The sequence below is a fragment of the Apiospora aurea genome, assembly GCF_038362705.1.
Source record: "Apiospora aurea strain CBS 24483 chromosome Unknown utg000007l_segment0_segment0, whole genome shotgun sequence".
Taxonomy (NCBI): Eukaryota; Fungi; Ascomycota; class Sordariomycetes; order Amphisphaeriales; family Apiosporaceae; genus Apiospora; species Apiospora aurea.
Window position 1 is genome coordinate 2,056,032 of NW_027117394.1, and position 21,912 is coordinate 2,077,943.

At 55.6% G+C, this 21,912-nt stretch overlaps 9 protein-coding genes across 9 annotated transcripts; 5 read left to right on the plus strand and 4 right to left on the minus strand.

The window, feature by feature from the left end:
- Positions 1 to 901: 901 nt before the first annotated feature.
- On the minus strand, positions 902 to 2,300 carry PG986_010893 (Nse4 C-terminal-domain-containing protein; the record flags this gene model as incomplete). The annotated part of the gene is made up of 2 exons (XM_066847115.1): positions 902 to 1,101; positions 1,157 to 2,300. The coding sequence occupies 2 exons, from the start codon at positions 2,298 to 2,300 to the stop codon at positions 902 to 904; spliced, it is 1,344 nt and encodes a 447-aa protein (XP_066696606.1).
- Positions 2,301 to 2,893: 593 nt separating this feature from the next.
- On the plus strand, positions 2,894 to 5,815 carry PG986_010894 (phosphatidylinositol 3; the record flags this gene model as incomplete). The annotated part of the gene is made up of 4 exons (XM_066847116.1): positions 2,894 to 2,952; positions 3,020 to 3,106; positions 3,165 to 3,266; positions 3,328 to 5,815. The coding sequence occupies 4 exons, from the start codon at positions 2,894 to 2,896 to the stop codon at positions 5,813 to 5,815; spliced, it is 2,736 nt and encodes a 911-aa protein (XP_066696607.1).
- Positions 5,816 to 6,296: 481 nt separating this feature from the next.
- On the minus strand, positions 6,297 to 8,160 carry PG986_010895 (uncharacterized protein; the record flags this gene model as incomplete). The annotated part of the gene is made up of 5 exons (XM_066847117.1): positions 6,297 to 6,561; positions 6,651 to 7,027; positions 7,122 to 7,513; positions 7,594 to 7,831; positions 7,882 to 8,160. 5 exons carry the CDS (start codon positions 8,158 to 8,160, stop codon positions 6,297 to 6,299), a joined length of 1,551 nt encoding a protein of 516 aa, XP_066696608.1.
- Positions 8,161 to 9,203: 1,043 nt separating this feature from the next.
- Positions 9,204 to 10,133, plus strand: PG986_010896 (NAD(P)-binding protein; the record flags this gene model as incomplete). Its single annotated transcript, XM_066847118.1, has 1 exon — positions 9,204 to 10,133. One exon carries the CDS (start codon positions 9,204 to 9,206, stop codon positions 10,131 to 10,133), a length of 930 nt encoding a protein of 309 aa, XP_066696609.1.
- Positions 10,134 to 10,811: 678 nt separating this feature from the next.
- PG986_010897 (uncharacterized protein) lies at positions 10,812 to 11,787 on the minus strand (the record flags this gene model as incomplete). The annotated part of the gene is made up of 4 exons (XM_066847119.1): positions 10,812 to 10,875; positions 10,934 to 11,215; positions 11,330 to 11,455; positions 11,591 to 11,787. The coding sequence occupies 4 exons, from the start codon at positions 11,785 to 11,787 to the stop codon at positions 10,812 to 10,814; spliced, it is 669 nt and encodes a 222-aa protein (XP_066696610.1).
- Positions 11,788 to 12,704: 917 nt separating this feature from the next.
- PG986_010898 (FAD-binding domain-containing protein) lies at positions 12,705 to 14,208 on the plus strand (the record flags this gene model as incomplete). Its single annotated transcript, XM_066847120.1, has 4 exons — positions 12,705 to 13,007; positions 13,207 to 13,291; positions 13,353 to 13,753; positions 13,828 to 14,208. The coding sequence occupies 4 exons, from the start codon at positions 12,705 to 12,707 to the stop codon at positions 14,206 to 14,208; spliced, it is 1,170 nt and encodes a 389-aa protein (XP_066696611.1).
- Positions 14,209 to 14,953: 745 nt separating this feature from the next.
- PG986_010899 (short-chain dehydrogenase/reductase family protein) lies at positions 14,954 to 15,880 on the plus strand (the record flags this gene model as incomplete). The annotated part of the gene is made up of 1 exon (XM_066847121.1): positions 14,954 to 15,880. The coding sequence occupies one exon, from the start codon at positions 14,954 to 14,956 to the stop codon at positions 15,878 to 15,880; it is 927 nt and encodes a 308-aa protein (XP_066696612.1).
- A 939-nt stretch (positions 15,881 to 16,819) lies between these two features.
- Positions 16,820 to 18,936, plus strand: PG986_010900 (major facilitator superfamily transporter; the record flags this gene model as incomplete). Its single annotated transcript, XM_066847122.1, has 3 exons — positions 16,820 to 17,329; positions 17,410 to 17,822; positions 17,892 to 18,936. The coding sequence occupies 3 exons, from the start codon at positions 16,820 to 16,822 to the stop codon at positions 18,934 to 18,936; spliced, it is 1,968 nt and encodes a 655-aa protein (XP_066696613.1).
- Positions 18,937 to 19,321: 385 nt separating this feature from the next.
- On the minus strand, positions 19,322 to 21,487 carry PG986_010901 (uncharacterized protein; the record flags this gene model as incomplete). Its single annotated transcript, XM_066847123.1, has 4 exons — positions 19,322 to 19,485; positions 19,564 to 20,055; positions 20,217 to 20,910; positions 20,987 to 21,487. The coding sequence occupies 4 exons, from the start codon at positions 21,485 to 21,487 to the stop codon at positions 19,322 to 19,324; spliced, it is 1,851 nt and encodes a 616-aa protein (XP_066696614.1).
- Positions 21,488 to 21,912: the final 425 nt, after the last annotated feature.

A 21,912-nucleotide genomic window follows, 5' to 3' on the forward strand; every position in this document is an offset into this window, starting at 1 on the left:
AAAAGATAACACAGGCGTTATTGTCTGGAACCAAGTAAATCTCCTTAGGAGCAAAGGGGCAAAAGTTTGGTTGACCTATTGTTTTGGTCATATTTCGATAGCTCACTTGTGAAGTCCCGCATGTCCAGCCAACGCTCTGATTGAAAAAGCTTGCTCTGTACAAAGCTGCATCATGTGCAGTGCGTCCGGATGGGACCCATTGCACTATAGAGCGCCCTTTGTCACATTGAGCTGGTCTTATTGTGGTGAATATTGTCGGTAGAAGCTTCTTTGAAGCGTCCTTTATCACAATCACCACCAAGGCTTCCGCAACCAAACCTTGTCTGCTTGGCCAACGGCTATGCTAGCATTAGGCGGCAGAATCTGTTATTCACTCGAACTTGCGCTTGAGCATTAAATAGCAAAGGGATGTTGCCTTTAGTCGTCGCTGGGATGTCGGTTTGAAGAATATGTGCCGAGCCCGTCGAATAGTTTCTGTCGCTAGCTTCTCTTTGTGAGAGGTCTCTTGTCAGTTGCTTTATAGTAGACGAACCGAGAAAGCGGGCTACTCAGAGGGTAACACATACGGCCAAGATCGCATTCCAGTGAGCAAACCCAACCTGGTATCATGATTTCACTGAGCATACCTGGCGAAGTATATCAGTAGGTTGTTGGAATGATACGATCTTGCGTTTACCATGAGCCCAACTCGGTGCCTATCACTTCGCTGCGTTAATAGAAACAACACAAGGGAATGTAAATGTGAAAAGCCATAATGGGTATCATGAATTCATCCAGGCGCTGGCGCTGGCCTCGGCGGACTGTGCGTTACAGTGAGAACAACACGCAGCCTGCCACATCTCCCCTACAAACTACTGTACTCCAGCGCTTGGTGCAGTTCTTCCGTACATTATTCCTCAGCTTAACTATACCAGCCACGGGCCCCGGGCCCCTTTACCTTTTCCTCTCTCCGGTGTGGTATGAGTGGCTCTCTTATTCTGTACACTTCGACTATATCTTGCCATACGTCCATGTCGAGATGGAAAACCGCCTGTTGTCTTTGTCTGGAGGATTGCCGACCAGCATTCTGCTGCTGTTCAAGGTCGTCTTTATCGATTGGCACTGCAGCATGTCAATATATAATCCGCGAGAATAATCTGGGACGGCCAACGCCTACCTAAGGTTGCAAAGCCGTTGTCGTCGTATTCCAGTTGGATCTTGGCATCTCTGATCAAGAAGCTGACATAGAACATGTTTTCAACGGTCTGGCCAAACGATTTGGGGTTCACCACAAATCTCAGTAAGTCGATGCCTCCATTCTGTTTCAGCCCATATCTCTCCATGATTCGGGCTGTCTTTTCGTCATCATTAGCTTCAAACGCGGTCTGGGCCGAATCTTGTGCAGTTGCTTGAACTTCCACGAGGCGTTCTAATACCGCCTTGCAGATGCCAGCAAGGTCACCATTCTCGTTCTTCTGGATATCATCCGGATTCAGCACCTCAGGCCGAACTTCTTGGAGATTCCCGGGTCGGAAAGGCGCACTTCTCTTCACCACTTTGCGTATCTTTTTCTCGACTGACAGTGGCCCCAAGAGGAATCCGGGAGTCGCAGGCCGTCGAGCCTGGGTGCAGCCACCGAATCTTCCAAGATGTTCCCAGTTGAAAGGATCTCCCGCGTCGTCGTTTTCCTCCTCGTCTTCGTCCATGGCAGCAAGCGCGCTTCTGTTAGGACGCCTTCGCTGGCGCTGAGTACTGGACAAGTCAGGAGCGTCATCGTCGGCAATTCCACCACCTAACCTCATGAACGTGATGCATTTGGAGATGAACTCGTCCACGTCGACGCCCTGGGCAGTGTTCCCGGCAGTAAGGCGCATAGTCTTGCGGTAAGTGGCATCTACTGTATTGACCAGGAGTTTTGAGTCGATGGTAGCTTCAGTCGTCTGTTTCACATTTGCGGACAAGGCATTAGCCCTGCGCAGCGTCTCATGCAGACCTTCTGAATCGGCTTGGAGGAATTCATCGCCGTTCTCCTTGAGATTCTTGATCAGGTCTCGGAGCCCCCTCTGGACTTCGCGTTTTTGCTCAATTGACTGATCGGGGTCGTAGAGCTCCCCTATGCTATCCTCGTCGCCAGGCTCCTGTGTCGCAGTGCGACGCCTTGAGTACGCCGGGCCACTGTCATTTGTGGTGGCTCGTTTCCTCTTGGCAGCCCCTTCGGCCGCTTTGCCTTTGTCTCTCATGACCAACGTCCTTGAGCTGTTCTCCTTGTCCGAAGCCCGCGATGGAGAATCTGGTTCGGTGGAGGAGCCATCTGTCGACATGGTGTATCTGAATGTGCTGAGCTGTAAACAGCAGCCGCGCGTCACGTTACGCAGCAGCTAGCAAGTAAGAGCAAGTCCGACTTTCGAACCGGACGAGTTGGACCTGCTCAATTGATTCACAATGACTCGGGATATCGGCGGCGGGATAAGTGAACCTGATTTCAATATATTGGTGCCGATGGTGGGTTATTCAACGCGTCTTGTCGGCTTGGCGACGCGTTTTGGTTTTAATTGCCTTTGCCAACCGGGCTCACTAAGGCGCTGGAGCCAAGAACGAAACGTGGGGCAGAGGCTCAGAGCTGGTGAAACATCCCACCAAAGGACCCCCCTGCCTCTTCGCTAGATGCATATCCGATATGTATCTAAATAGCTAGCCGGTCGCTGTTCCGTGGCAGTGACGTGACTGCTGTGGCGCCCTGTCTTGATTAACTGACCTGGCCTACTGACTGTATGAAGGATGTAACCTCGGCGCCGATGACAGCAACTCTTTGGTTTTCCGACCCATTCCGCTTGTGCAAGATCACCCGTCTTCTTGTCCATCTCCTGCATAGGTAGTTCCCGGAACCTGCCATGCACGGTCTTGGTGCTTCAGGATGGATACCTTCTCCTTCGCGCAATCGGTGTCGCTCGACTATCCGCTCAGCATACGCATGTAAGGTCTTGACTTCCTACCCCTCTTGTAGACGTGCCACGTCCTGACTGAATGCGCAAATCGACAGAGTTAATCTCGAAGGAGACGAAACACCGCAGAAAGAGTCGACATTGATTAAGAGGCCAGAACTCCGATACATCGGCTCGAACACGAGGTATGCGCCCAGCGCTTATCTCCAGCGGAACAACCCCCGTCGCTAACCCGGTCCGCAGCCCCTACTCGGATCTATATGTCACTGTCCAGGTTTGGGCTGGCTCGAAGCCTTTGACTGTACCAGTACAGACATCATACAAAGCGTTCAAGAACGAGAGAAGGTTGGGCGCTTCCCGTCGGATGTTAGCGGTTGTGTTGGCTAATATGAGAACAACCTCGCAGTTGGAACGAATGGCTCGATATTCCCATTCCCTACAAGTCGCTTCCGCTCAACTCCTGCTTAGCCATAACTCTCTGGGATGTCTCTCCAACAGGAGGCAAGCAAGCTCAAGGCCACGCGATACCGTTTGGAGGCACCACACTGCCTCTCTTTGACAAAGACAACCAGGTCCAGAAAGGTCGATTAAAATGCATGATACATCGCCACCAAAAGGCAGACGGAAACGACGGCACGACCACACCGTTTACTGTCCCTAAGAGGAGGCAGGGAACAAAGAAGAACGACCTCGCCACCGTGGATAAGGAGCGCGATGAGATGGATCGAATGGACAAGCTATTTAAGAAATATGAGATGGACGAGATACCCAAGGTGGAATGGCTTGACCATCTGGTCTGGCGAGTGTCGGAGAGACGAGCGTCCGAGGTCACAAGAAGTTCGGTCAAGTCGCTTCAGCGACAAGCCAGCCTGCGACAGGAAGCCGACAAGTCTTCTATGCAAGACGGATCAGTTGACGCGGAGTATGACGCGGAAGGAGGCCCTTCGCAGTTCACTCTTACGATCGAGCTGCCTCGATTTGACTTCCCGGTCGTCTTCACGGACCACGAATACCCCCCAGCTCCTATCTCTACCATTCAACAGCTCTCGGCCTCTCAATCCAACATCGACATCAAGCCGCCCCCAGAGGTCCAATTCGGCCCTGGTATCAACGGAAGCGCAGGCGGGAGCTCCCGGATTGTAAGGATATACGACCCTGAAGTCGCTGCGAAAGACAACCCTGCAGAGAGCAAACATAGGCGACTCGTTCGTAGCCAGCATCGTCATGGTATTCTGGATAAAGACTTGCGACCCAATGCCAAAGTCCGAGATGAGCTTAATATGATAATGGCGTATTCGCCCACTCATACTCTCACACTGGAGGAGAAGGATCTCGTTTGGAAATTCCGTTACCACTTGACCAAGGATAAGCGTGCGGTGACAAAATTCGTGAAGTCCGTCAATTGGCAGGACCAAAGCGAGTCAAAGCAAGCCATCCAAGTACTTGCAAAGTGGACAGAGATCGATGTTGATGATGCGCTGGAGCTGCTTGGGCCAACCTTTGACAGCCCGGCTGTGAGAGCCTATGCTGTTGATAGGCTGAGCAAAGCCGATGACAACGAGCTGATGCTCTACCTGCTACAGTTGGTACAGGCTCTCAAGTTTGAGCACATATCGACCGATACTCGACATCCTGCAACAGAAGCATCGTCGTTAGCAACGTTCCTGATCTCCAGAGCTGTCGAGAACTTCACCCTTGGGAATTACTTCTATTGGTATCTTGGAGTTGAATGGGACGACAAGAGCCCGGAGCAAGGCCCTGAGGTCCGTACAATGTATGCAAAGGTGCAATACGATTTCATGCGGGAATTGGAAAACCGACCTGGTGGTCTCGAGACTCGACAGACCATGAAGCGCCAAGCAGAACTCATCGCGGTCTTCTCGAAAATCTCCAGCGAGATCCAGGCCTCGCATGAGTCCTCCAACCGCAAACTCGACAAGGTCAAGGCTCTTCTTGCAGATCCTAAGACAGAGATGCTCGTTATCGAGCCGCCATTGCCGCTTCCACTGGATCCGTCAGTAATGATTACAGGTGTTGTGCCTGAGGAAACACGAGTCTTCAAATCGTCTCTGTCGCCGATCATGGCGACTTTCAAGACGGTATCAGGAGGCAAGTATCCAATGATGTTCAAGACTGGTGATGATCTGCGGCAGGACCAGCTCGTAATCCAGATTATCACGCTTATGGACCAGCTGCTTCAAAAGGAGAATTTGGACCTTAAGCTTTCTCCCTACAAAATTTTAGCTACCAGCACGACGGCTGGTGCCTCACAGTTCGTTCCTTCGCAGACGTTTGCCCACATTGCGAAGAAACATCGCACCAATCCTGTGCTCGCGTACCTCAAGCAGCATAACCCTGACGAGCGCGCTGAAATGGGCGTCCGCAAGGAAACCCTGGACGCCTTTGTCAAGTCCTGTGCCGGCTACTGTGTCATCACGTATATCCTCGGTGTCGGCGATCGGCATAACGAAAACCTGCTGCTCACCCCAGATGGACATTTCTTCCATGCCGATTTTGGTTTCATTCTTGGACGCGACCCGAAGCCGTTCGCCCCCGCGGTGAAGTTGAGCAAGGAGATGGTTGATGCTATGGGCGGGTCCAACAGCGATCTGTACCTGCAGTTTAAGCAGTACTGCTCGTTGGCGTTCGCGGCGTTGCGGAAATCCTCGAACCTGATCCTGAACTTGTTCAGTCTCATGGTGCACGCCAATATCCCTGACATCAAGCTTGAGCCTGACAAGGCTGTCCTCAAGGTCCAGGAGAGGTTCCATCTGGACCTTCCCGAAGAGGAGGCGACTCGGTTGTTCTGGAGCATCATGGAAGACAGTCTTAGTGCCTACATGCCGGTCGTTATCGATTGGCTGCATGCGAAGACGCAGGCGCTCAGGGCGTAGGTAAGCGTGCTATGTTCGGTCCTCGATGAAGGCAAATACCCAATGATATTAGATTCTACTGCAATTATACGTGTAACTATTGCGGTAAAATTGTTGCAACAATCGCAGCTCAATCAACGTAGAGGAGAAAGTCCTAGGAACACTGACTACAAGGGGACCGTTCCCCTCCCGCATATAGGCGGTGAGACGCGACGGATACTGCTCCCGCGACAACATGCTAGTGAGTTCAATTGGCTCATTCCTCTAGGGACTTCTCAAGACTAATGAACGCACCGACTTATCGAACTACTTTCTGATAACAAGTTTGGTTTCCCTAGCTATAAATAAGGAGTTCTATATAAAACGTATACTAACATACATGTAGGAAATGGGACTTCGAGTCTGTGGTGTATATCTATCAGGAAAAATAGAAAGATGAAGTGACTTGAACCGGCGATCCTGCGCACTCACGTTCCAATCCCCTTGCCTTGTGCATGTCTCATCAAGGATACCGGGTAGGCAGCGCGTTATTGAAGCTAAAGAAGCCATGAGGGTCCCACTGCTTCTTGAGCTTGGCTAGTCTCGGCAGATTTTGACGACCGTAGATCTCTTCAAGCTTCTCGTCACCGCGCGCGTAGTTGACGAAGACTGAGGGCTCGGGGTACCCGTCCGTCGCGCGAAGGTCCTCGCGGAGCTCGTGGCCGAGGGCCGAGGCGGCCTTTGCGGTTGCGGCGGAAGCTCCCTTGCTCCAGATCATGTTGGGATTTCTAAAAGCAAGTGATTACGCACCAATCGGTCAGTACATCAAAGAACAAGTGGTTGGCTAGTCGAGGAGCAGTTAATATGCTTTGCTTACACGTATCCCGTCGCGTCCCGCCAAGGCCAGGCCGTCTCGCCCAGGGGTACGGCGGCCACGGCCTGGTTCGGGAACCACTCGAACTGGAGGATGCTGGTGCGCGCCTCGGGGTAGCGGGCGAAGAAGTCGGCCATCTTGGCAAAGGACGCGGAGTAAGTCGCGGCCGAGTAGTTCTTGATGTTCATGCTGTACAGGTCGCGGTACAGGCCGTCCGCGCAGGTCTGGGCCTCGACGCCGCCGCCCGCCGTCGCGATCAGCTTGTTCCACTTGACGACGCTGATGCTTTGGTAGCTCGGGCCGAGGGCGAGGAACGGGGCTAGGGCTTTGCGGCCTTCGGCCTCGGGGCCTAGGTAGACCCAGTTGGCGCCGACTTGGGTCTGTAATAGGGAGAGGTAGCTCGTCAGCTTCATTTTCTCCATTTTTCTCTTGGCTTTGGAAATTCAGAGGGGAAGAAAGTGAGGAAAATCTCACCTCGTTTGCATCATTGTTCCACAACACCAACGATATCGATGCCATCTCGGCGGGCAGCTTGCCACCGCCCAGGGCCTCCACCGCCTTGAAGTACTCAGTGCTCTTGTTGGCGGGGAAGTAGAAGTCGGCGCTGAGGATATCGCCATTGTTCCGCAAGGGATGGACTTTGTAGGTGGCCGAGACGACGGCGCCGAAGTTGGCGCCGGCTCCGCGAATGGCCCAGAACAGGTCCGGGTAGGACGTCTTGGAGACGGTGATCAGCCTCCCGTCCCATGTGACCATCCGGATCGAGATGAGCGCGTCGAGCAGCAAGCCGTGCACGCCGGTGAAGCGGCCGACGCCACCTCCGAGCGTGACGCCGATCAGGCTGGGACAGGTGGCGCTACCGGTTTCTGTGAACGATGAAGGGGCGGGTGAGAATTTGAACTGGCAGCAGATTGGGGAGATCTATAAGAAGAAGGAGAGCTCATACGTAGCTCAAACCCGGCTTCAAAAAGAGGGTTAAAAATATCGCCTGCGCCCACTCCGGGGCCGATGGTGAGGGTTTGGGCCGCTTTGTTCACATCCAGCGTTCTGATCCCGCTTAGGTCAATGGCCAGCCCGTTACGGAGGCGACCAAGGGTAGTCGTGTATCCGTGGCGTTTTCCCGTGACCAGAAACGGGAACTTCAAGAGCGTGGCGAGTTTGATCTGGGGAGCAAGAAATTTAGTCTGTCAGAAGAGAATCAAGTTTTCTTATTGTTTAGGTTCTTGCGACTTACGACTTTCCTGACATCTTCTTCTGTCGATGGACTGATGGCGGCAACGTACGTCGGCGGGTCGAAGATGGTCCAGCGCTCTGTCGCTTCCTGGAACCGGGAAGTGCCACTGAAGGATACGGTTGTTCCCTTTGACCACTGCCGGACCGGATCAGTCAAGAGAGCTTTGAGATCTGCGCGAGGGACGGCGGCGGCCGTAGTAAAGCCGGTTAAGTAGAAGAAAAAGAAGCCAAGCAGTAGCTGCGAGAAGCTACTCGAGGTAGGGAAACGGGTTGAGGCCATGGTTGTCTGGATTATGATTAATCTAGTGGTACTGACGGTCCTCTAGTCGTTTATACTTCCTACGATATCTCATGGCAGCCGAGAAGGTTACGCATCGTGTAGCGATATATATACGTTATTCCTATGCGACCAGGACTATATGATCCTGAGATTTCAACGCTCCCGATGAGTCCTCTGTCTCCTGCCAAAGAAAACGCCATGATAAGACGCCTGACCAAGCCCGTGATCCTTTCCGTCGATAAACCGGAATCCTTCTCGTCCTGTGGTAGCCACCGGGGGCTTGAAGGAGCAAAAAGATAGGATACACAACAGGTCTATTCCTGGATGGTGACACCCATTGAAAGTCGACTCGTGATATCCGCACCCTTGTCTTGAAGAGGATTCGAGTTCTAAGCTGAGAGAGGGTTAGCCAAGGATAAGGCAATACAGGGCTGGCAGGGCTGATCGGGGCTGAAGAAAAGAAATATTGGAGTCTAGAGTACTATTCCCAGATTCCCGGGATCTTCCGGTTATTGGTTGCCTAATCGCGAGCTTTGTCATGCGCTGTTGACACTTGGAGGGCGCCTCCAGTCGAAGAGGAAGACATATTGAGAGAGGCAAAGCAAGCAAACGCGCCTTGATGGATACATTTGATAGGTACCTTTAATGTACATGCAGGACATGCGACATGTACAGGGGACAGGTTCCTGCTGTGCCGTTGAAGGGTGGTTTACGTCAGCGCATCGAGTCCTAATCATGCTGGCTCCGACGGGCGACGGGCTCTTCAATTGGGCCGTATGCGGATCGAAAACTCGCCGGGTACGGACGAAAACGGGCGAAAGACAGGCCGTTGGGGGTGTGACAAGAAAGAGGTACTTGGCACTTTGTGGCGCTGTCCTGGCTTTGTGTAATGCATTCTATTCCCACGACAGCCTTCATTCGCAGGGTCAGATGCCAGGTGCCAGGTAGAAGATAGATAGGATGATTTCGTTCTGACTTGGTACGAGGTTTCTGACCATCTTCATCTCGTCCCAGTCCAACTCAGCTCGAGCAAATCAGAGACAATGGCACCGCAGTTCGATATCTCGCCCGACAAGGAGGCGAGCATGTCCCAGTTCTTCAAACGTCAATTCTTTGGGAAAACAAAGGAGATCACACGGCAAGATGTCGACCTCAGGGGAAAGACTGCCATCATCACCGGTTCCAACACCGGCCTCGGCCTAGAGACCGCCCGCCAGCTTCTGGACTTGGGACTAAGTAAACTCATCATGGCCGTAAGGAGTGTACCCAAGGCCGAAACCGCCCGAGAATCCCTGTTAGAGGGGCGTCCCCCAGGTTCATGTGAGATCGAAATTTGGAGTTTGGACCTGTCTTCGTATCAGTCTGTCACCGAATTTGCGGAGCGGGCCAAGACCCTGCAACGCCTGGATATTGCCATCTTGAACGCCGCTCTGTACAAGATCACAGAGGAGTTCAACCCCGCTACCGGGTTTGACGAAGACGTGCAGGTCAACTATCTCTCCAACGCCCTCCTAATGATCCTGCTGCTGCCCGTCCTCCAACGCGCCGCCACCGGAGGCCCCCCGGGCCGTCTCGTCCTCGTCTCGTCCGACGCGGCCTGCTGGGTCAAGTTCGCCGAGCGCGCATCGAAACCGACCATCCTGGGCGCCTTCAAGCGGCCGACGCCCGGCTGGGCCATGCAGGAGCGCTACGGGACGTCCAAGCTACTGGGCCAGTTCTTCTTCCGCGAGCTGGCGGCGCGCGTGCCGGGGACCGCCGCCACCCTCGACGCCGCCAACCCGGGCTTCTGCTACGGGTCCGAGCTGCCGCGCGAGGGCAACGGGTCGTGGGCGGGCCTCGCGGTCCGGGTCTACGCGCGCCTCGTCGGCAAGAGCCCGGGCCTGGGCGCGCGCTGCATCGTGCACGCGGCCGTCAGCTTCGACCGGGAGACGGTCCACGGGCAGTACTTGGAAGACGGCGTGATACGACCGTAAGTAGTCCCTCCTCCATATAATCATCATCATCATCATCATTTGCAAACCTCGTGTGTGTGTGTGTGTGTGTGTGTGTGTGTGTGCGTCTGTATTACCCAGACGTTTACTGATTTTCGTCTGCTTACATAGTATGGCCCCGCTACTCTACAAGCCCGAGGGGGACGCGATTGGGAAACAGTTGTGGGAAGAGACTTTGTCGGAACTGGAATTTGCTGGAGTACGGGACATTATACAGCGTATGAGCGGTTAGATGTTTCTTCTTCTGGCGTTTTCTTGGTAGGATAAAATCGATTTCTTTTTGCCTTTGTGACCTGATATGCAGTTCTTCAGAGCTACGACTACATGCCTCAATGTGAAAGTGTGATAGTGTGTAAGTCCTGAATTAGGTGATTCGTGATGCTGAGGGCCCCCGCCACTGCGTAGCGCCCGACTTCGACGGCTGAACAGAGGTGACACTGTAACAATGAGCTAAAAACCGGTTAGATTTACCCCCCCACTAATCAGGCACAGCACTAACCAGGCCGGGTCCTTGGGTCCCTTCCTCCTTCATCACCAATGTGTCCATCTCGATAAGCGCACTGCCAAACTACGATCGTCACGCTTTGCTAGCCTGGGAATGCAACTCTCATTCCAGCTCGTTCAGTCTGGCTCGAGCAAAGTGGCTCATAGCAGACAAGATTAGTCCCACTTGTGAGTGTCGCCTTGGTCTTCCTTACTGTACTCCGGGTAAGTCGCCTGGTAACTGTTGACTGGTCAGCTTGGTGGTCTGCAGAGAAGGGTCGGTGGTGGCTGCCTCCTACCCTAACAGGGGCGCCGCGATCCAGTATGCCAGCACGTGGTGCAGCAGGCTCAAGATCCAGAGAGGCACCCAAAATGGTGGCGTGAGCACCGTCTCGCTCATGCACCCAAACAGGGCCAGCTGGAAGACGGAGGGCTCCAACTTCTCCCGCTGGCAGTCCCGGAGATAGCCCAGGGCGTTACGCAGGTAGGCCTCGTCGAAGCCGTGCTCTGCATCGTGGGGCTCCGCGTGCACTTTGAATACGAGGTCGCCCTTGTTGGAGCTGTGTGCCCAGAACCGGTGACTGGGCGGCAAGACAACTTCGTCTCAGCAGAGCTATTCCAGGAAAAGGAAACAAAACATGTGGGTAGTGGCGACTGAGGTGAGGTCGCAGTAGGGCTGTCAGGCCGAGACTCACCGAGTACCAGGTGGAATGACGACCACACCATCTTCCTTGGTGAGTACACTTTCCTGCTCGTTTCTCACGACAACAAGGACGCCCTGTTCGACCTCGAAGAATTCCGTCTGCCGTAAGTGGATGTGCCTGCCCCGGGGACAATCCATGATAAGCATGCGCCACGCCACGTGTGAGAATGGACGGCAACTAAAAAGGGGAGAGGTGGTTGAAGCGTGGGAGGCGAAGGCTGATTTCTGGTGGGCAGGAGTCAGTTTGTCTTACAGTGGCGGCCCGGAGAGCCCAGCCTTCACCGAAGGGTTGTCTGCGTAGTGAGTCTCCCTCACAGACAGTCGACCTCCATCCTCGTAGTTGAACTCGTACAGCGCCGCGTCGTCCACGGAGAGCATGCGCGGTTCAGCAGGAGTTCTGGTGCGCCGCGTCGGGCGTGGTGAAAGCCAGAGTTGCCAACCCCAAGCCATGTTTGCCCAACCGACTATTCTTTGTGTTCTCTTACAGGTCTTTGGCAAGGATTCACCACTAAAACAGGCGGCTAAGCAAGTACTGTTTAAAATTGGACACAAGATAACAACACTCTAGGGCCGCAAATTAGGCTTCTTTTAATCACGGAAGGTCTTGTAGCCATCTAGATAAGAACGGAGTTACTGCGATCATTGGCCGTTGTTTCCGCGGACTCGTTCCCTGCTGGACTGGTCGAGACTTGTCTCTCAGACGGGTATCGGAAGCTGCAGGTGCGATCCTGCAGTCAGCCTATAGGTACAGCTGCTGGCTTACATCCTTGGTACGGCGTGGGACCCATGTCGGTACCCAACCGGTACTTCCGCAAATACAAGTGCAGTGAATCATCAATCGAGCCCAGGGCCATCGCCAACCCTCCTCGAGACCTTGTAAAAGATTCATCACACAGCTTCGAGCCGTCACGAGCTGAATGCTGACGTTATCGAGTGGAATCCTTCTCCGAAGTATTGTCCATGGTTGAGGCTCCCTCCGTCTCCCATCGCGGCCTAGGTAGGCGTTTCTCTGCTTTGATAGGGGCGCGAAGTCTATTAATTCTAGTAGGAATCAACGGCCTGTCCGGAAGGATGACTTATGATGCTCCGCCGTCCAAGGGGAGGGCGGGGGCTTGAGCGACTCAAGATAGGGGCGCAGCTGAGATGTTCAGCTGGGAGATATTGATGCGTGAGAATTGGGAGGAACCGTTTCGCGGAGATGGGACGAGCCGGTTCGAAATGAGTCGTATCCCATACCTTGGCCCAGGCAAGAGCCAGACTACAAAATATCGTCGCCGTCCTGGCATTGAACCAGTGATCTCCTAGAACGCGCCACCGATCAACCATTTGATCCCATCGAATCTCCCTCCGAAGCCATGTTAGCAAGCATGAACACCCTTTTTGGCCGCATAGCCTGTGGCCTTGTCTTCCTCCAGTTTGTGGGTACCAGCATCGCTCTACCTCATCCTGCTGTGCCAGAATATTTCCATAATGCGCCCTTTACCCGCCGTGACGTGCCAGTTGCTCAGATCCAGCGAGAGCTGGGCTCCCTCCTTTCCAAAGGCACGGTCATCATCCGCCCATCCGACGCTGGATGGGCAAATGCGACTGAGAGATGGAACACTGCAACGGAGCCTCGTGGTCTAGAGCTTGTCGTGAGGCCCGCACAGGAGTCGGATGTATCGACCATTGTGAGTCTCTCTTGGCTGAGCTGTTGCTCGCTTGATATCTACGATGGATTCAGCTAACAGTTCGGCTCAGGTCAAGTACTGCAACAGGAACAATATCGAGTTTCTAGCTACTAACCGCGGCCATGGGGCCTCTGAAGCTGTCGCCACATTAAAAGGGATAACGATAGACATGACTGGGCTCACTTCCATCAAAATCCAGCCTGGTGGCAAGTCTGCCTTGATCCAGGGAGGGCAGTACATTGGTGATGTTGTACGAACTCTTTGGGCAGCCGGCTATGTCACTTGTAAGTGTCTTCGTTTGCTGGATCTTACTCCATGGAATGCATGCTGATCTTGACACAATAGCGACGGGAAGCAACAACTGCGTCGGCTTTGTTGGGCCTGCCCTGGGTGGTGGTCATGGGCGTTACCAAGGGCTTCATGGCCTCGCCAGTGACAACGTCATCAACCTGAACGTGGTCCTGGCCGACGGCTCGACCATCAAGGTCAATAAGGACAGCCACAGTGACTTGTTTTGGGCCATGCAAGGCGCCGGTCACAATTTCGGCATCGTCACGAGCGCGGAGAGCAAGATCTACCGTCGCAAAATCGACACGTGGCACTACCATAATTATGTTTGGTCGCAAGACAAGCTGGAAGTTCTGTTTGAGAGGCTGAACGCATTCCACAAGGACGGCAAGACACCACCGGAAATGGGGGTAGAGTTTGGCTCCGTGATCATCAACCCAGCTTTTAACACAACCGATGTAAGTGGCTCGGATCCCCTTTGACCTTTTGATCTCCCCAAAACAAGTACCTGTGATCTAACTACGTCCTTTAGCCTGTATTGTCATGGAACTTTGCTTATGCCGGGTCCGCAAAGGATGCCGAGAAGATCCTGAAGCCGTTCAACGACATCCCGGCCCTTTCGCAGCAGAAGGGCGATGTCCCGTATCCCGAGATTGCCGGGATCCAAGGCATGGCCGAGGGCGGTCCAGGCTGCTTGTCCAACTTGAAAGCCGGGACGTCGGTCGGCCTCCGCTCGTACAACGTCACCTCTCAGCGCCAGATCTTGACCCTATTCAACGCCACTATGGCGTCGTACCCGAGCCTGGCAGCTGGCGGCGTGGTCTTCTATGAGGGCTACTCTACGAAGGCGGTCCAGGCTGTGGACCCCGTCTTGACTGCGTATCCTCATCGCGATGACCTTCATCTTGCGTAAGTTTATGATCCCACCCCTCTCCATCTGCCGTTGCCTGCATGCATATCTGTGAGCGATTGAGAGAACACGATTGAGAGTATCGCTAACATTATGACTTTCAAGCTTTACCACGTTTGTCATTCCCTCGCCTGAGCTCATGGCTCCCGCTCAGAAGTTGGCGAATGATATTCGCGATATTTGGTACGCAAGCCAACCAGGACGTCGGCCCACGACCTACTCGAACTACGCCACTGGCGATGAGTCTCTCGAGTCAATCTATGGCTATGAACCTTGGCGTATGCAGAGGCTGCTTGGGCTCAAGGCCAAATACGATCCTCAGAACCGCTTCCGATTCTATGTTCCCCTCATTAAGGGGTAATAGAAACGAACTCATTGGGTGTTGGTGAAGGATTTGGACAACTAGTCTAGAAATTGGATAGGGGCTTTTTGGACTTTCTTATTACTGTGATGATGTACCGTCACGTACAGTCAATGTATGCACAAGAACTTACCTGCATATCTTCTAAATCTTACTGCATATGTAGGCAGGCAATGGGCAAATAGACTATCCGGCCCCGGATGAACACACAATGCCGAGCCTGCGATCACCGTCGCATCATCTCCTTGCTACATACCACGTACCCATGGTTTCCGCCTCGCAGTTAGAAATTCATTAAGTAGAACTGATTTGGTAGTAAACCTCTGTGAAAGGTTGCACACGCTATTTATTCCTCGCGCCCGAGAAGCTCGCTCACGATTTACCATTATGTCATCACGACTGGAAAGTGAAGCGGACTTTGAAGCCACCGTCTTCGGGTTCCTGTACCGACAGTTCACAAAGCCGAAGCCCATACCAGCCGGCATCAGTCTCGCTGGCCAAGTAACCCTCGTCACCGGGAGCAATGTAGGCATAGGGCTGGCCGCGTGCCGACAGCTGCTGGAGCTCAGGCTCTCGCACCTGGTCATGGGCGTGCGCTCGCCGGTCCGGGGCGAAGCCGCCGCGAACCTGCTGCGCCGGCAATTCCCGGACGCTATGGTGACCGTGTGGCCGCTAGACCTGGAGTCCTACGACTCGGTCCGCGACTTCGCGGCCAGGTGCGCGACGCTGCCGCGGCTGGATATCGCCATCCTTAACGCGGCGCTCATGAAGCTGGAGCACTCGGTCGTGGCCGCGACGGGGCACGAGACTTCGCTGCAGGTCAACTATCTTTCCACGGCGCTTCTGGCCATCTTGCTGCTCCCCATTCTCAAGAAGTCCAAGTCCAAGTCCAAGTCCTCGAGGCCGCCGGTGCTGAGCATCGTGGGGTCGGACCTGGCCTATTCCACACCGATGGGGACCAGCAAAGGCGGAGGAGGAGGAGCGATCCTGCAGCAGCTCGACACGCCCGACGGCTACAACCAGTTCGTGCAGTACGGGCGGTCCAAGGTCCTGCTCACCTTCTTCTTTGCCAAGCTGGCGGCCGAGTTCGTGGGGCCCGACGACGTGCTCGTCAACATGCCGAACCCAGGCACGACCAAGGGCACGGCCTTCTTCCGCGAGTTCTCCTCGGTCGCGGTGCGACTGTGGGCCGTCTTCCAGTTCCTCGTGGCGAGGGACGTGGACGTCGGGGCGACGACTTATGTGGATGCGGCGGTGGCGCGGGGCAGCGAGTGTCATGGGAGTTTGCTCAGTGACTGGGCGATTAAAGCGTGAGTTTGCTACCTATTATCGACCAGTATTTGGTCTCCCTCGTGTGCTCTCGGTTGGACGCGGGCGGTCCCAAAGCATCTACAGACTTAGCTAACACCAGGTCATCAGATTCCCGAAGCTTTGGTACACCAAAGAGGGCCAGGCATTCTCGGAACGTCTGTGGGAGGAGACGATGGAGGAGCTGCAGTTTGCCGGGGTTTCGGGTATATTGCAAGGCTTACGAGATAGTCACTAGGTACATCTTGTTTTTTATTCTGCATAGTCCTCGTGGCATCCATCGTCCCCTTCGGTAATCTTCCCACCAAGATTGGGCCATTCCCAAGCTGGTACTTTGTGGTCTCAGATCTCACCATCCCTGTCGAGATGTCGTGCAGCCCCAGAGGGAACGGGAGCGGACATGGCTAAATTCTCTCGTCATCCCTCCAACATTCCGTTGGATATCCCATTGGGCCGGTGCCTCAAAGTCGGACCAATAATCCATCCGTGTCTTGGCAGTAACAAAGCCATGCCTTTTCTTTGTCGAGTGGTGTATCTGTAGCTGTAGGTAAATTTGGCCCCCTTCAGGTTCGGAGACTTTACGATTTCCATCCAACCAATCCCTAGATATGTACACTCCAGCGGATGCAGGACGTACAGCAGGCGAGCGATATGCTGCAGGTAGGCTTTGTTCTACCACAATGGAGCGCATGGCGCCCCTACAAAGAAGGTGGACGAGTTGTATGCTTGCTGTCACTGGAGCATCATCCACACGCATTTGGAGCTAGCATCGGTGTTGCAAGGAAATATCTAATTGTATCCGATTCAGGCTTCACGATCCAGGGCGGATCATACCGCAGAAGGTCAATCGTAGAGGTCCATAACAGACATACATACATCGTCTCGCCTGTATATCCATGCACTGGTCAAGCGATCACCCAGGACCATCGCCATTCTCACACAGCCATGCTGCCGGAGCCTAACCTAGGTATCGAGTTGGTGAACGGCGTACCGGTAGCAAAAGGCCGGCACGACCCCGAAACAACAACAACGTCGGATGCAGATGAGACCCGAGTGAGCACGCAGGATCGGCTAAGTCCCGAGACAGAGAGCGTCTTCCTGCCTCTGGACAATTTGAGATTCAGTATCACCGATGCCATCATCCCTTCCCAAAGAACAAGCTGGCATGAATCCGCCGGCGGGCTCAACAGTTTCAGCACACAAACCCCCGCGTCTCCCCGCAGGGCACGCAGCACCAGGTCGGACAAGGCGCATTCGCGATGGAGTCGACAGTCGTTCCGCGCAAGCTCAGGCGGCGTCGGGAAAGGCCTGCCCCCAGAGATCGCCGCCTCCACCGAGACGATGCGCGAAAGCCTCGTGCTGCCTGAGCCCACGCCGGATCTTCCTACTGGATTCAAGCTGCTGATGATCGTCGTGGCTCTTAATATCAGCATTTTCCTCATCGCACTCGACAATGTGAGTTTTCCTCCAGTCGTCAGCCCCCGAAACCCAAGTAGGTACGAAGGGGGCCTCAAGCTATATCTGACCACTTGCAGACCATTGTCGCAACAGCTATCCCGGCTATCACGGATGAGTTCCACGGCATCCAGGACGTGGCATGGTACGGCGCCGCCTTCTTCATGACCGCCGGCGGCTTCCAGTCCACATGGGGTAAGATGTACAAGTACTTCCCCCTGAAGCCGAGCTACCTGGCCGCCATCGTCATCTTCGAGGTCGGCAGCCTGGTCTGTGCCGTGGCGCCGACGTCCCCTTCTTTCATCATCGGCCGTGCCGTCGCTGGTGTCGGCGCTGCTGGCGTCGGCTCGGGCTCCTATACTATCATCGCCTTCGTGGCTGAGCCCAAGGACCGTGCGACTTACACTGGTATTCTCGGGGCCGTTTATGGACTTGCCAGTGTCCTCGGGCCTTTACTGGGTGGCGTTTTCTCCTCCACCACCACATGGAGATGGTATGTGCGACATCGAAGTTGATTCTATAGTAGAGACAGCTGTTAGACACAAAGGCTAACAGGTACCAGGTGTTTCTGGATCAATTTACCGATCGGCGCCGTTTCTATAGGGGTAATCGTCTTATTCCTCCGCATGCCCGAGTCCGCGAAGCCGCAGGTCGCCACTATGCGAGAGAGACTGCTCCAGATGGACCCCATCGGCACCACCCTCCTCATGGGCACCGTCATCGCCTACCTCCTCGCCGTCCACTACGGCGGCCAGATCTACCCGTGGTCCAACCCCACCGTGATCGGCCTCCTCGTGGGCACGGTCCTGATCCTCGCCGCCCTCGCGCTGTGCGAGTGGTGGCAGGGCGAGCGCGCCATCTTCGTCCCGCGGCTGCTCCGGCGCCGCCGCATCCTGCTGCCCGCCGCGTACGCGGTCGTGCTGCCCGGCGCCTTCTTCGCCATGATCTACTACATGCCCATCTACTTCCAGGCCGTGCGCAGCAGCAGCGCCGTCATCTCGGGCGTCCAGAACCTGCCCTTCATTGTCTCGGCCATGACGGGCGCCCTGGCCGCCGGCGTCTTCATCTCGCGCACGGGGCTCGCGACCCCGCTCATGGTCGCGGGCGCGGGCCTCGGCGTCCTCGGCTGCGGCCTCTGCGCCACCTTCGACGTCGACACGGCCACGGGCCGCTGGGTCGCGTTCCAGCTCGTGGCCGGGCTCGGGCTCGGCGGCGCGTTCCAGGTGCCCATCGTCATCGGGCAGGCGTCGGCGACGCCCGAAGACCTGTCGTCGACGACGTCGATGCTGCTCAGCTTCCAGACGCTCGGCGGCGCGCTCTGCGTCTCGGCCGCGCAGTCCGCCTTCGTCAACACGCTGATCGGGTCGCTGCCGGGCCTCGCGCCCCACGTCGACCCCCTGCAGGTCGTCGCCACCGGCGCCGGCCAGCTGCGCGGCGTGTTTTCGGCCGCGGACCTGCCCGGCATTGTGGCGTCGTACCTTCAGGGGATGAGGGTGACTTACTTTTTCGAGTGTGCCCTCATGGGGGTCGCTCTCGTGGCGGCGGTGCTATCGCCGTGGAAGCGGCTTGATGTCAATGCGGTCAAGGAGAATGGAGGAGCAACATAATGTGATATCATCCTTTTACTGGATACCATCGTGCTTAGGTTATCGGATCTAGTTCTTCATGTCATCATTACTTGAGGGCTTCAAGTCAGTTAGAGCACATAGGTCTAGCACGTAGTATACTGTTATTGGATATACAGAATTTACCAGGCCAGCCGGCCCCTGAATCCCCTGACGTTACCACAAAATGGTCGCCAGCACCGCTGCCATCATCGTGACCAGATGCAACAGGCAGAGATAAACAGTTACATATCGTCCCTCCAACGCGCTACCATGTTACAGGTTGAACTCAAATCATGGAAGGCGAGGAAGTAGAGACGTACCTCGATCCGTTACTACGAGTGTGCTGTAGAAGATGCCCGACTCGCTTTTCAAGCCGTCATTTTGCCTACAAAGAAAGCTTCTCCAGTGCCACATAGCAAGACTTTGGGTACGTGGTGATGGACTCGTTGGCCTGGTTGCTCGCCAATGGCCCTTCCAACTTTTCGAACTTGAAATTCCACACGAGGAGTGCAAGCATCATTCGCATCTCGAGGTACGCGAGCCGTTTCCCTGTTGTGCTGTCAGACGTATGTATTCATCACTTACAACTATTCTGAAGGAGGAAAAAGAAAGAAGAAGGGACATTACCGAAACAACTCCGCAGCCCGAGCCCAAAGGTAATCATCGGCCCCGCCTGCGGATCGAAACTCTGCTTCGAGCCGTCCTCCTCGTCGGCCTTGAGCCACCGCTCGGGCCGGAACAGGTGCATATCGCCCTCGTCCCAGCGGCCGCCCCAGCCCTTGGTGCGGGAGCTCTCGGAGCGGACCGCCTCCACGACGACCGCGGCGGCGGGCGCCGTGTACCCGGGCCCCAGCGCGGGCATGAAGACGTCGGTGCCGCGCGGCACCGCGTGGCCCAGCAGCGTGGTGTCGGCCCGCGCCGTGCGGATCAGCAGCGGGATCGGCGGCGCGTACCGCAGCGACTCCTCGATCACGGCGTCCAGGTACGGCGCCGACGCGAGCGCGACCTCCTGCGCCGTCGGCTGGCGCGACTCCGCCGCGGCGGCGGCGTAGGTGGCCCGGAGGGTCCCGCGCAGGCGCGCTTGCACGGCTTGATGGGTCGCCAGCAGCTTGATCATCCCTGTCGTGTAATCATGTCAACGTATGCGGGTTTCTAAGAGCCCGTGGCTTGTTCAGGTGGGAAACAAGACCTCCCTCCGTGTACCTCATATGAATGGTAACCGTTTAACGGGCTTACAAGATAGACCTGTTGCACTGGTCTCGTGGCCAGCGACTATGTACCCCAAGAGCTAGACGTAGCGTAAATCAATGCCCGAGTCTTCTTATCACGCATGATGTCCAAAAAGGGGATGCCTCTTACCTCATCGTAAATCTTCCGCGAATGACAGTCCGGTTCCCTCCCCGCCTTCATCGCCGCCGCCTTCTCGCGCGCCAGCAAGTGGTCGAGGGCCGACGTAGGCACAGCCTCCTTGCCGCCGCCGCCGCCGCGCCCCATCCTCTCGAGGCTCCTCTCGATCGCGCGGGCAATCATGCGGTCCTTCCTCTTCACGCTGGCCCGCAGCCGCGCGCTCGTCAGCATCCGCCAGCGGTCCTCCAGCCGCGGCGCCAGCGAGTTGAACAGGACGCCGACGTGCCCGGCCAGGGCGCGGCAGGCCGCGATGTCGGGCAGCTCCGGCGGGCGCGGGAACTGGACGCCGCCGTGGGGACCCGCGGACGTGACGGGGGACCATGCGTTGTCGCCACCTGAATCAGGACTGTTGCTGCTGCTACTGCTGCTGCTGCTGAGGAAGTCCAGTTGCGCCTTGGTGGTGCTCATGTCGTCGTCGAGCGCGAACGCGGCGGCGTTGATCATGTCCATGGCCACGTCGAAGAGGTCGGCCAGAGCGTCAAACGGCCGGCCTTGCGCGAGGCGGCTCTTCTGCGTCCACAGGTCGACCAGCATCATCGACTTGGCATGGATCTGGGGTGCCGAGACCTTTTTGGTGTTGTAGGCGCGTGGCCGGTCAGCGACTGAGCAGAAGCGCATCGTAGGGGCTTTACAGGAAAACTACCACACCAACACCATCACCATCACCACCACCACCGCCGGGACGGAAACCACTCACATCGTGCAGGAACCCTGGCGTCATCAAGTCACGGACGAGCTCCTTGTTGCGCTTGAAGCGCGGGTCCGCGCTCATCATGGCGATGTGGTGCTCGGGGATGGAGCCGTGAAAAGCGTCGCAGCTGCGCGGCCCGCGGAAGAAGTCCCGGCTGCGCCGGAGGAACACGTCCTGCGCCTCGCGGTAGTCGGAGAGGATCAGCACCGGCCGGCTGAAGGGCGTCAGCCACGCCTGGGTGAGCGGCGCCCGGTGTCGGACGGCCTGGCGCGCGAACCAGGGGCGGACCTCCCCGTGGCGCTTCTTGAAGGCCATGATCTCGGACATGTTGCCCCAAAGGCTCTTGGTGGCCGTGGCCTCGTACGGGATGCCAGGGATGGGCTTCGGGAGAGCCCATCCGTAGAGGCTGTATAGTAGTGCGAGACTAAGGAAAATGAGGATTAGGCCAATCATGATCTTGTCTGCATGTATGTCTTGGTATTCGTGTAACGGGTGTAGTATAACTAAATCCAGAGTAGTGTCTTACAGTCAACGACCTGGGCGTGCTCGATTCTGTATCCGGTTCGGTACTATCTAGATATACCCTGGCAAGGAATGTACTTGGCTACAATGCAGCCGAGAACCGGCCTTGGTTTGAAGAACACGACTGTTCCACTCCTACGACGGAGTCATAATTGCACCGCCCCCGAGGCCGCAGGGACGGAATGGATGCAGCATAGACTGGTATATCATTGCCTTTAACTCCAGGGGTAAAGACCGAACGAATAGTCGCGCTGGAAGAGTTCCGACGGAGCCTCAGGTCACAAACCAATAGCAACAGCTTGTCAGTCACTGCTGATGTAGTATTCTAGGTCATTTCGGGCGTACAGCCGAGAGGT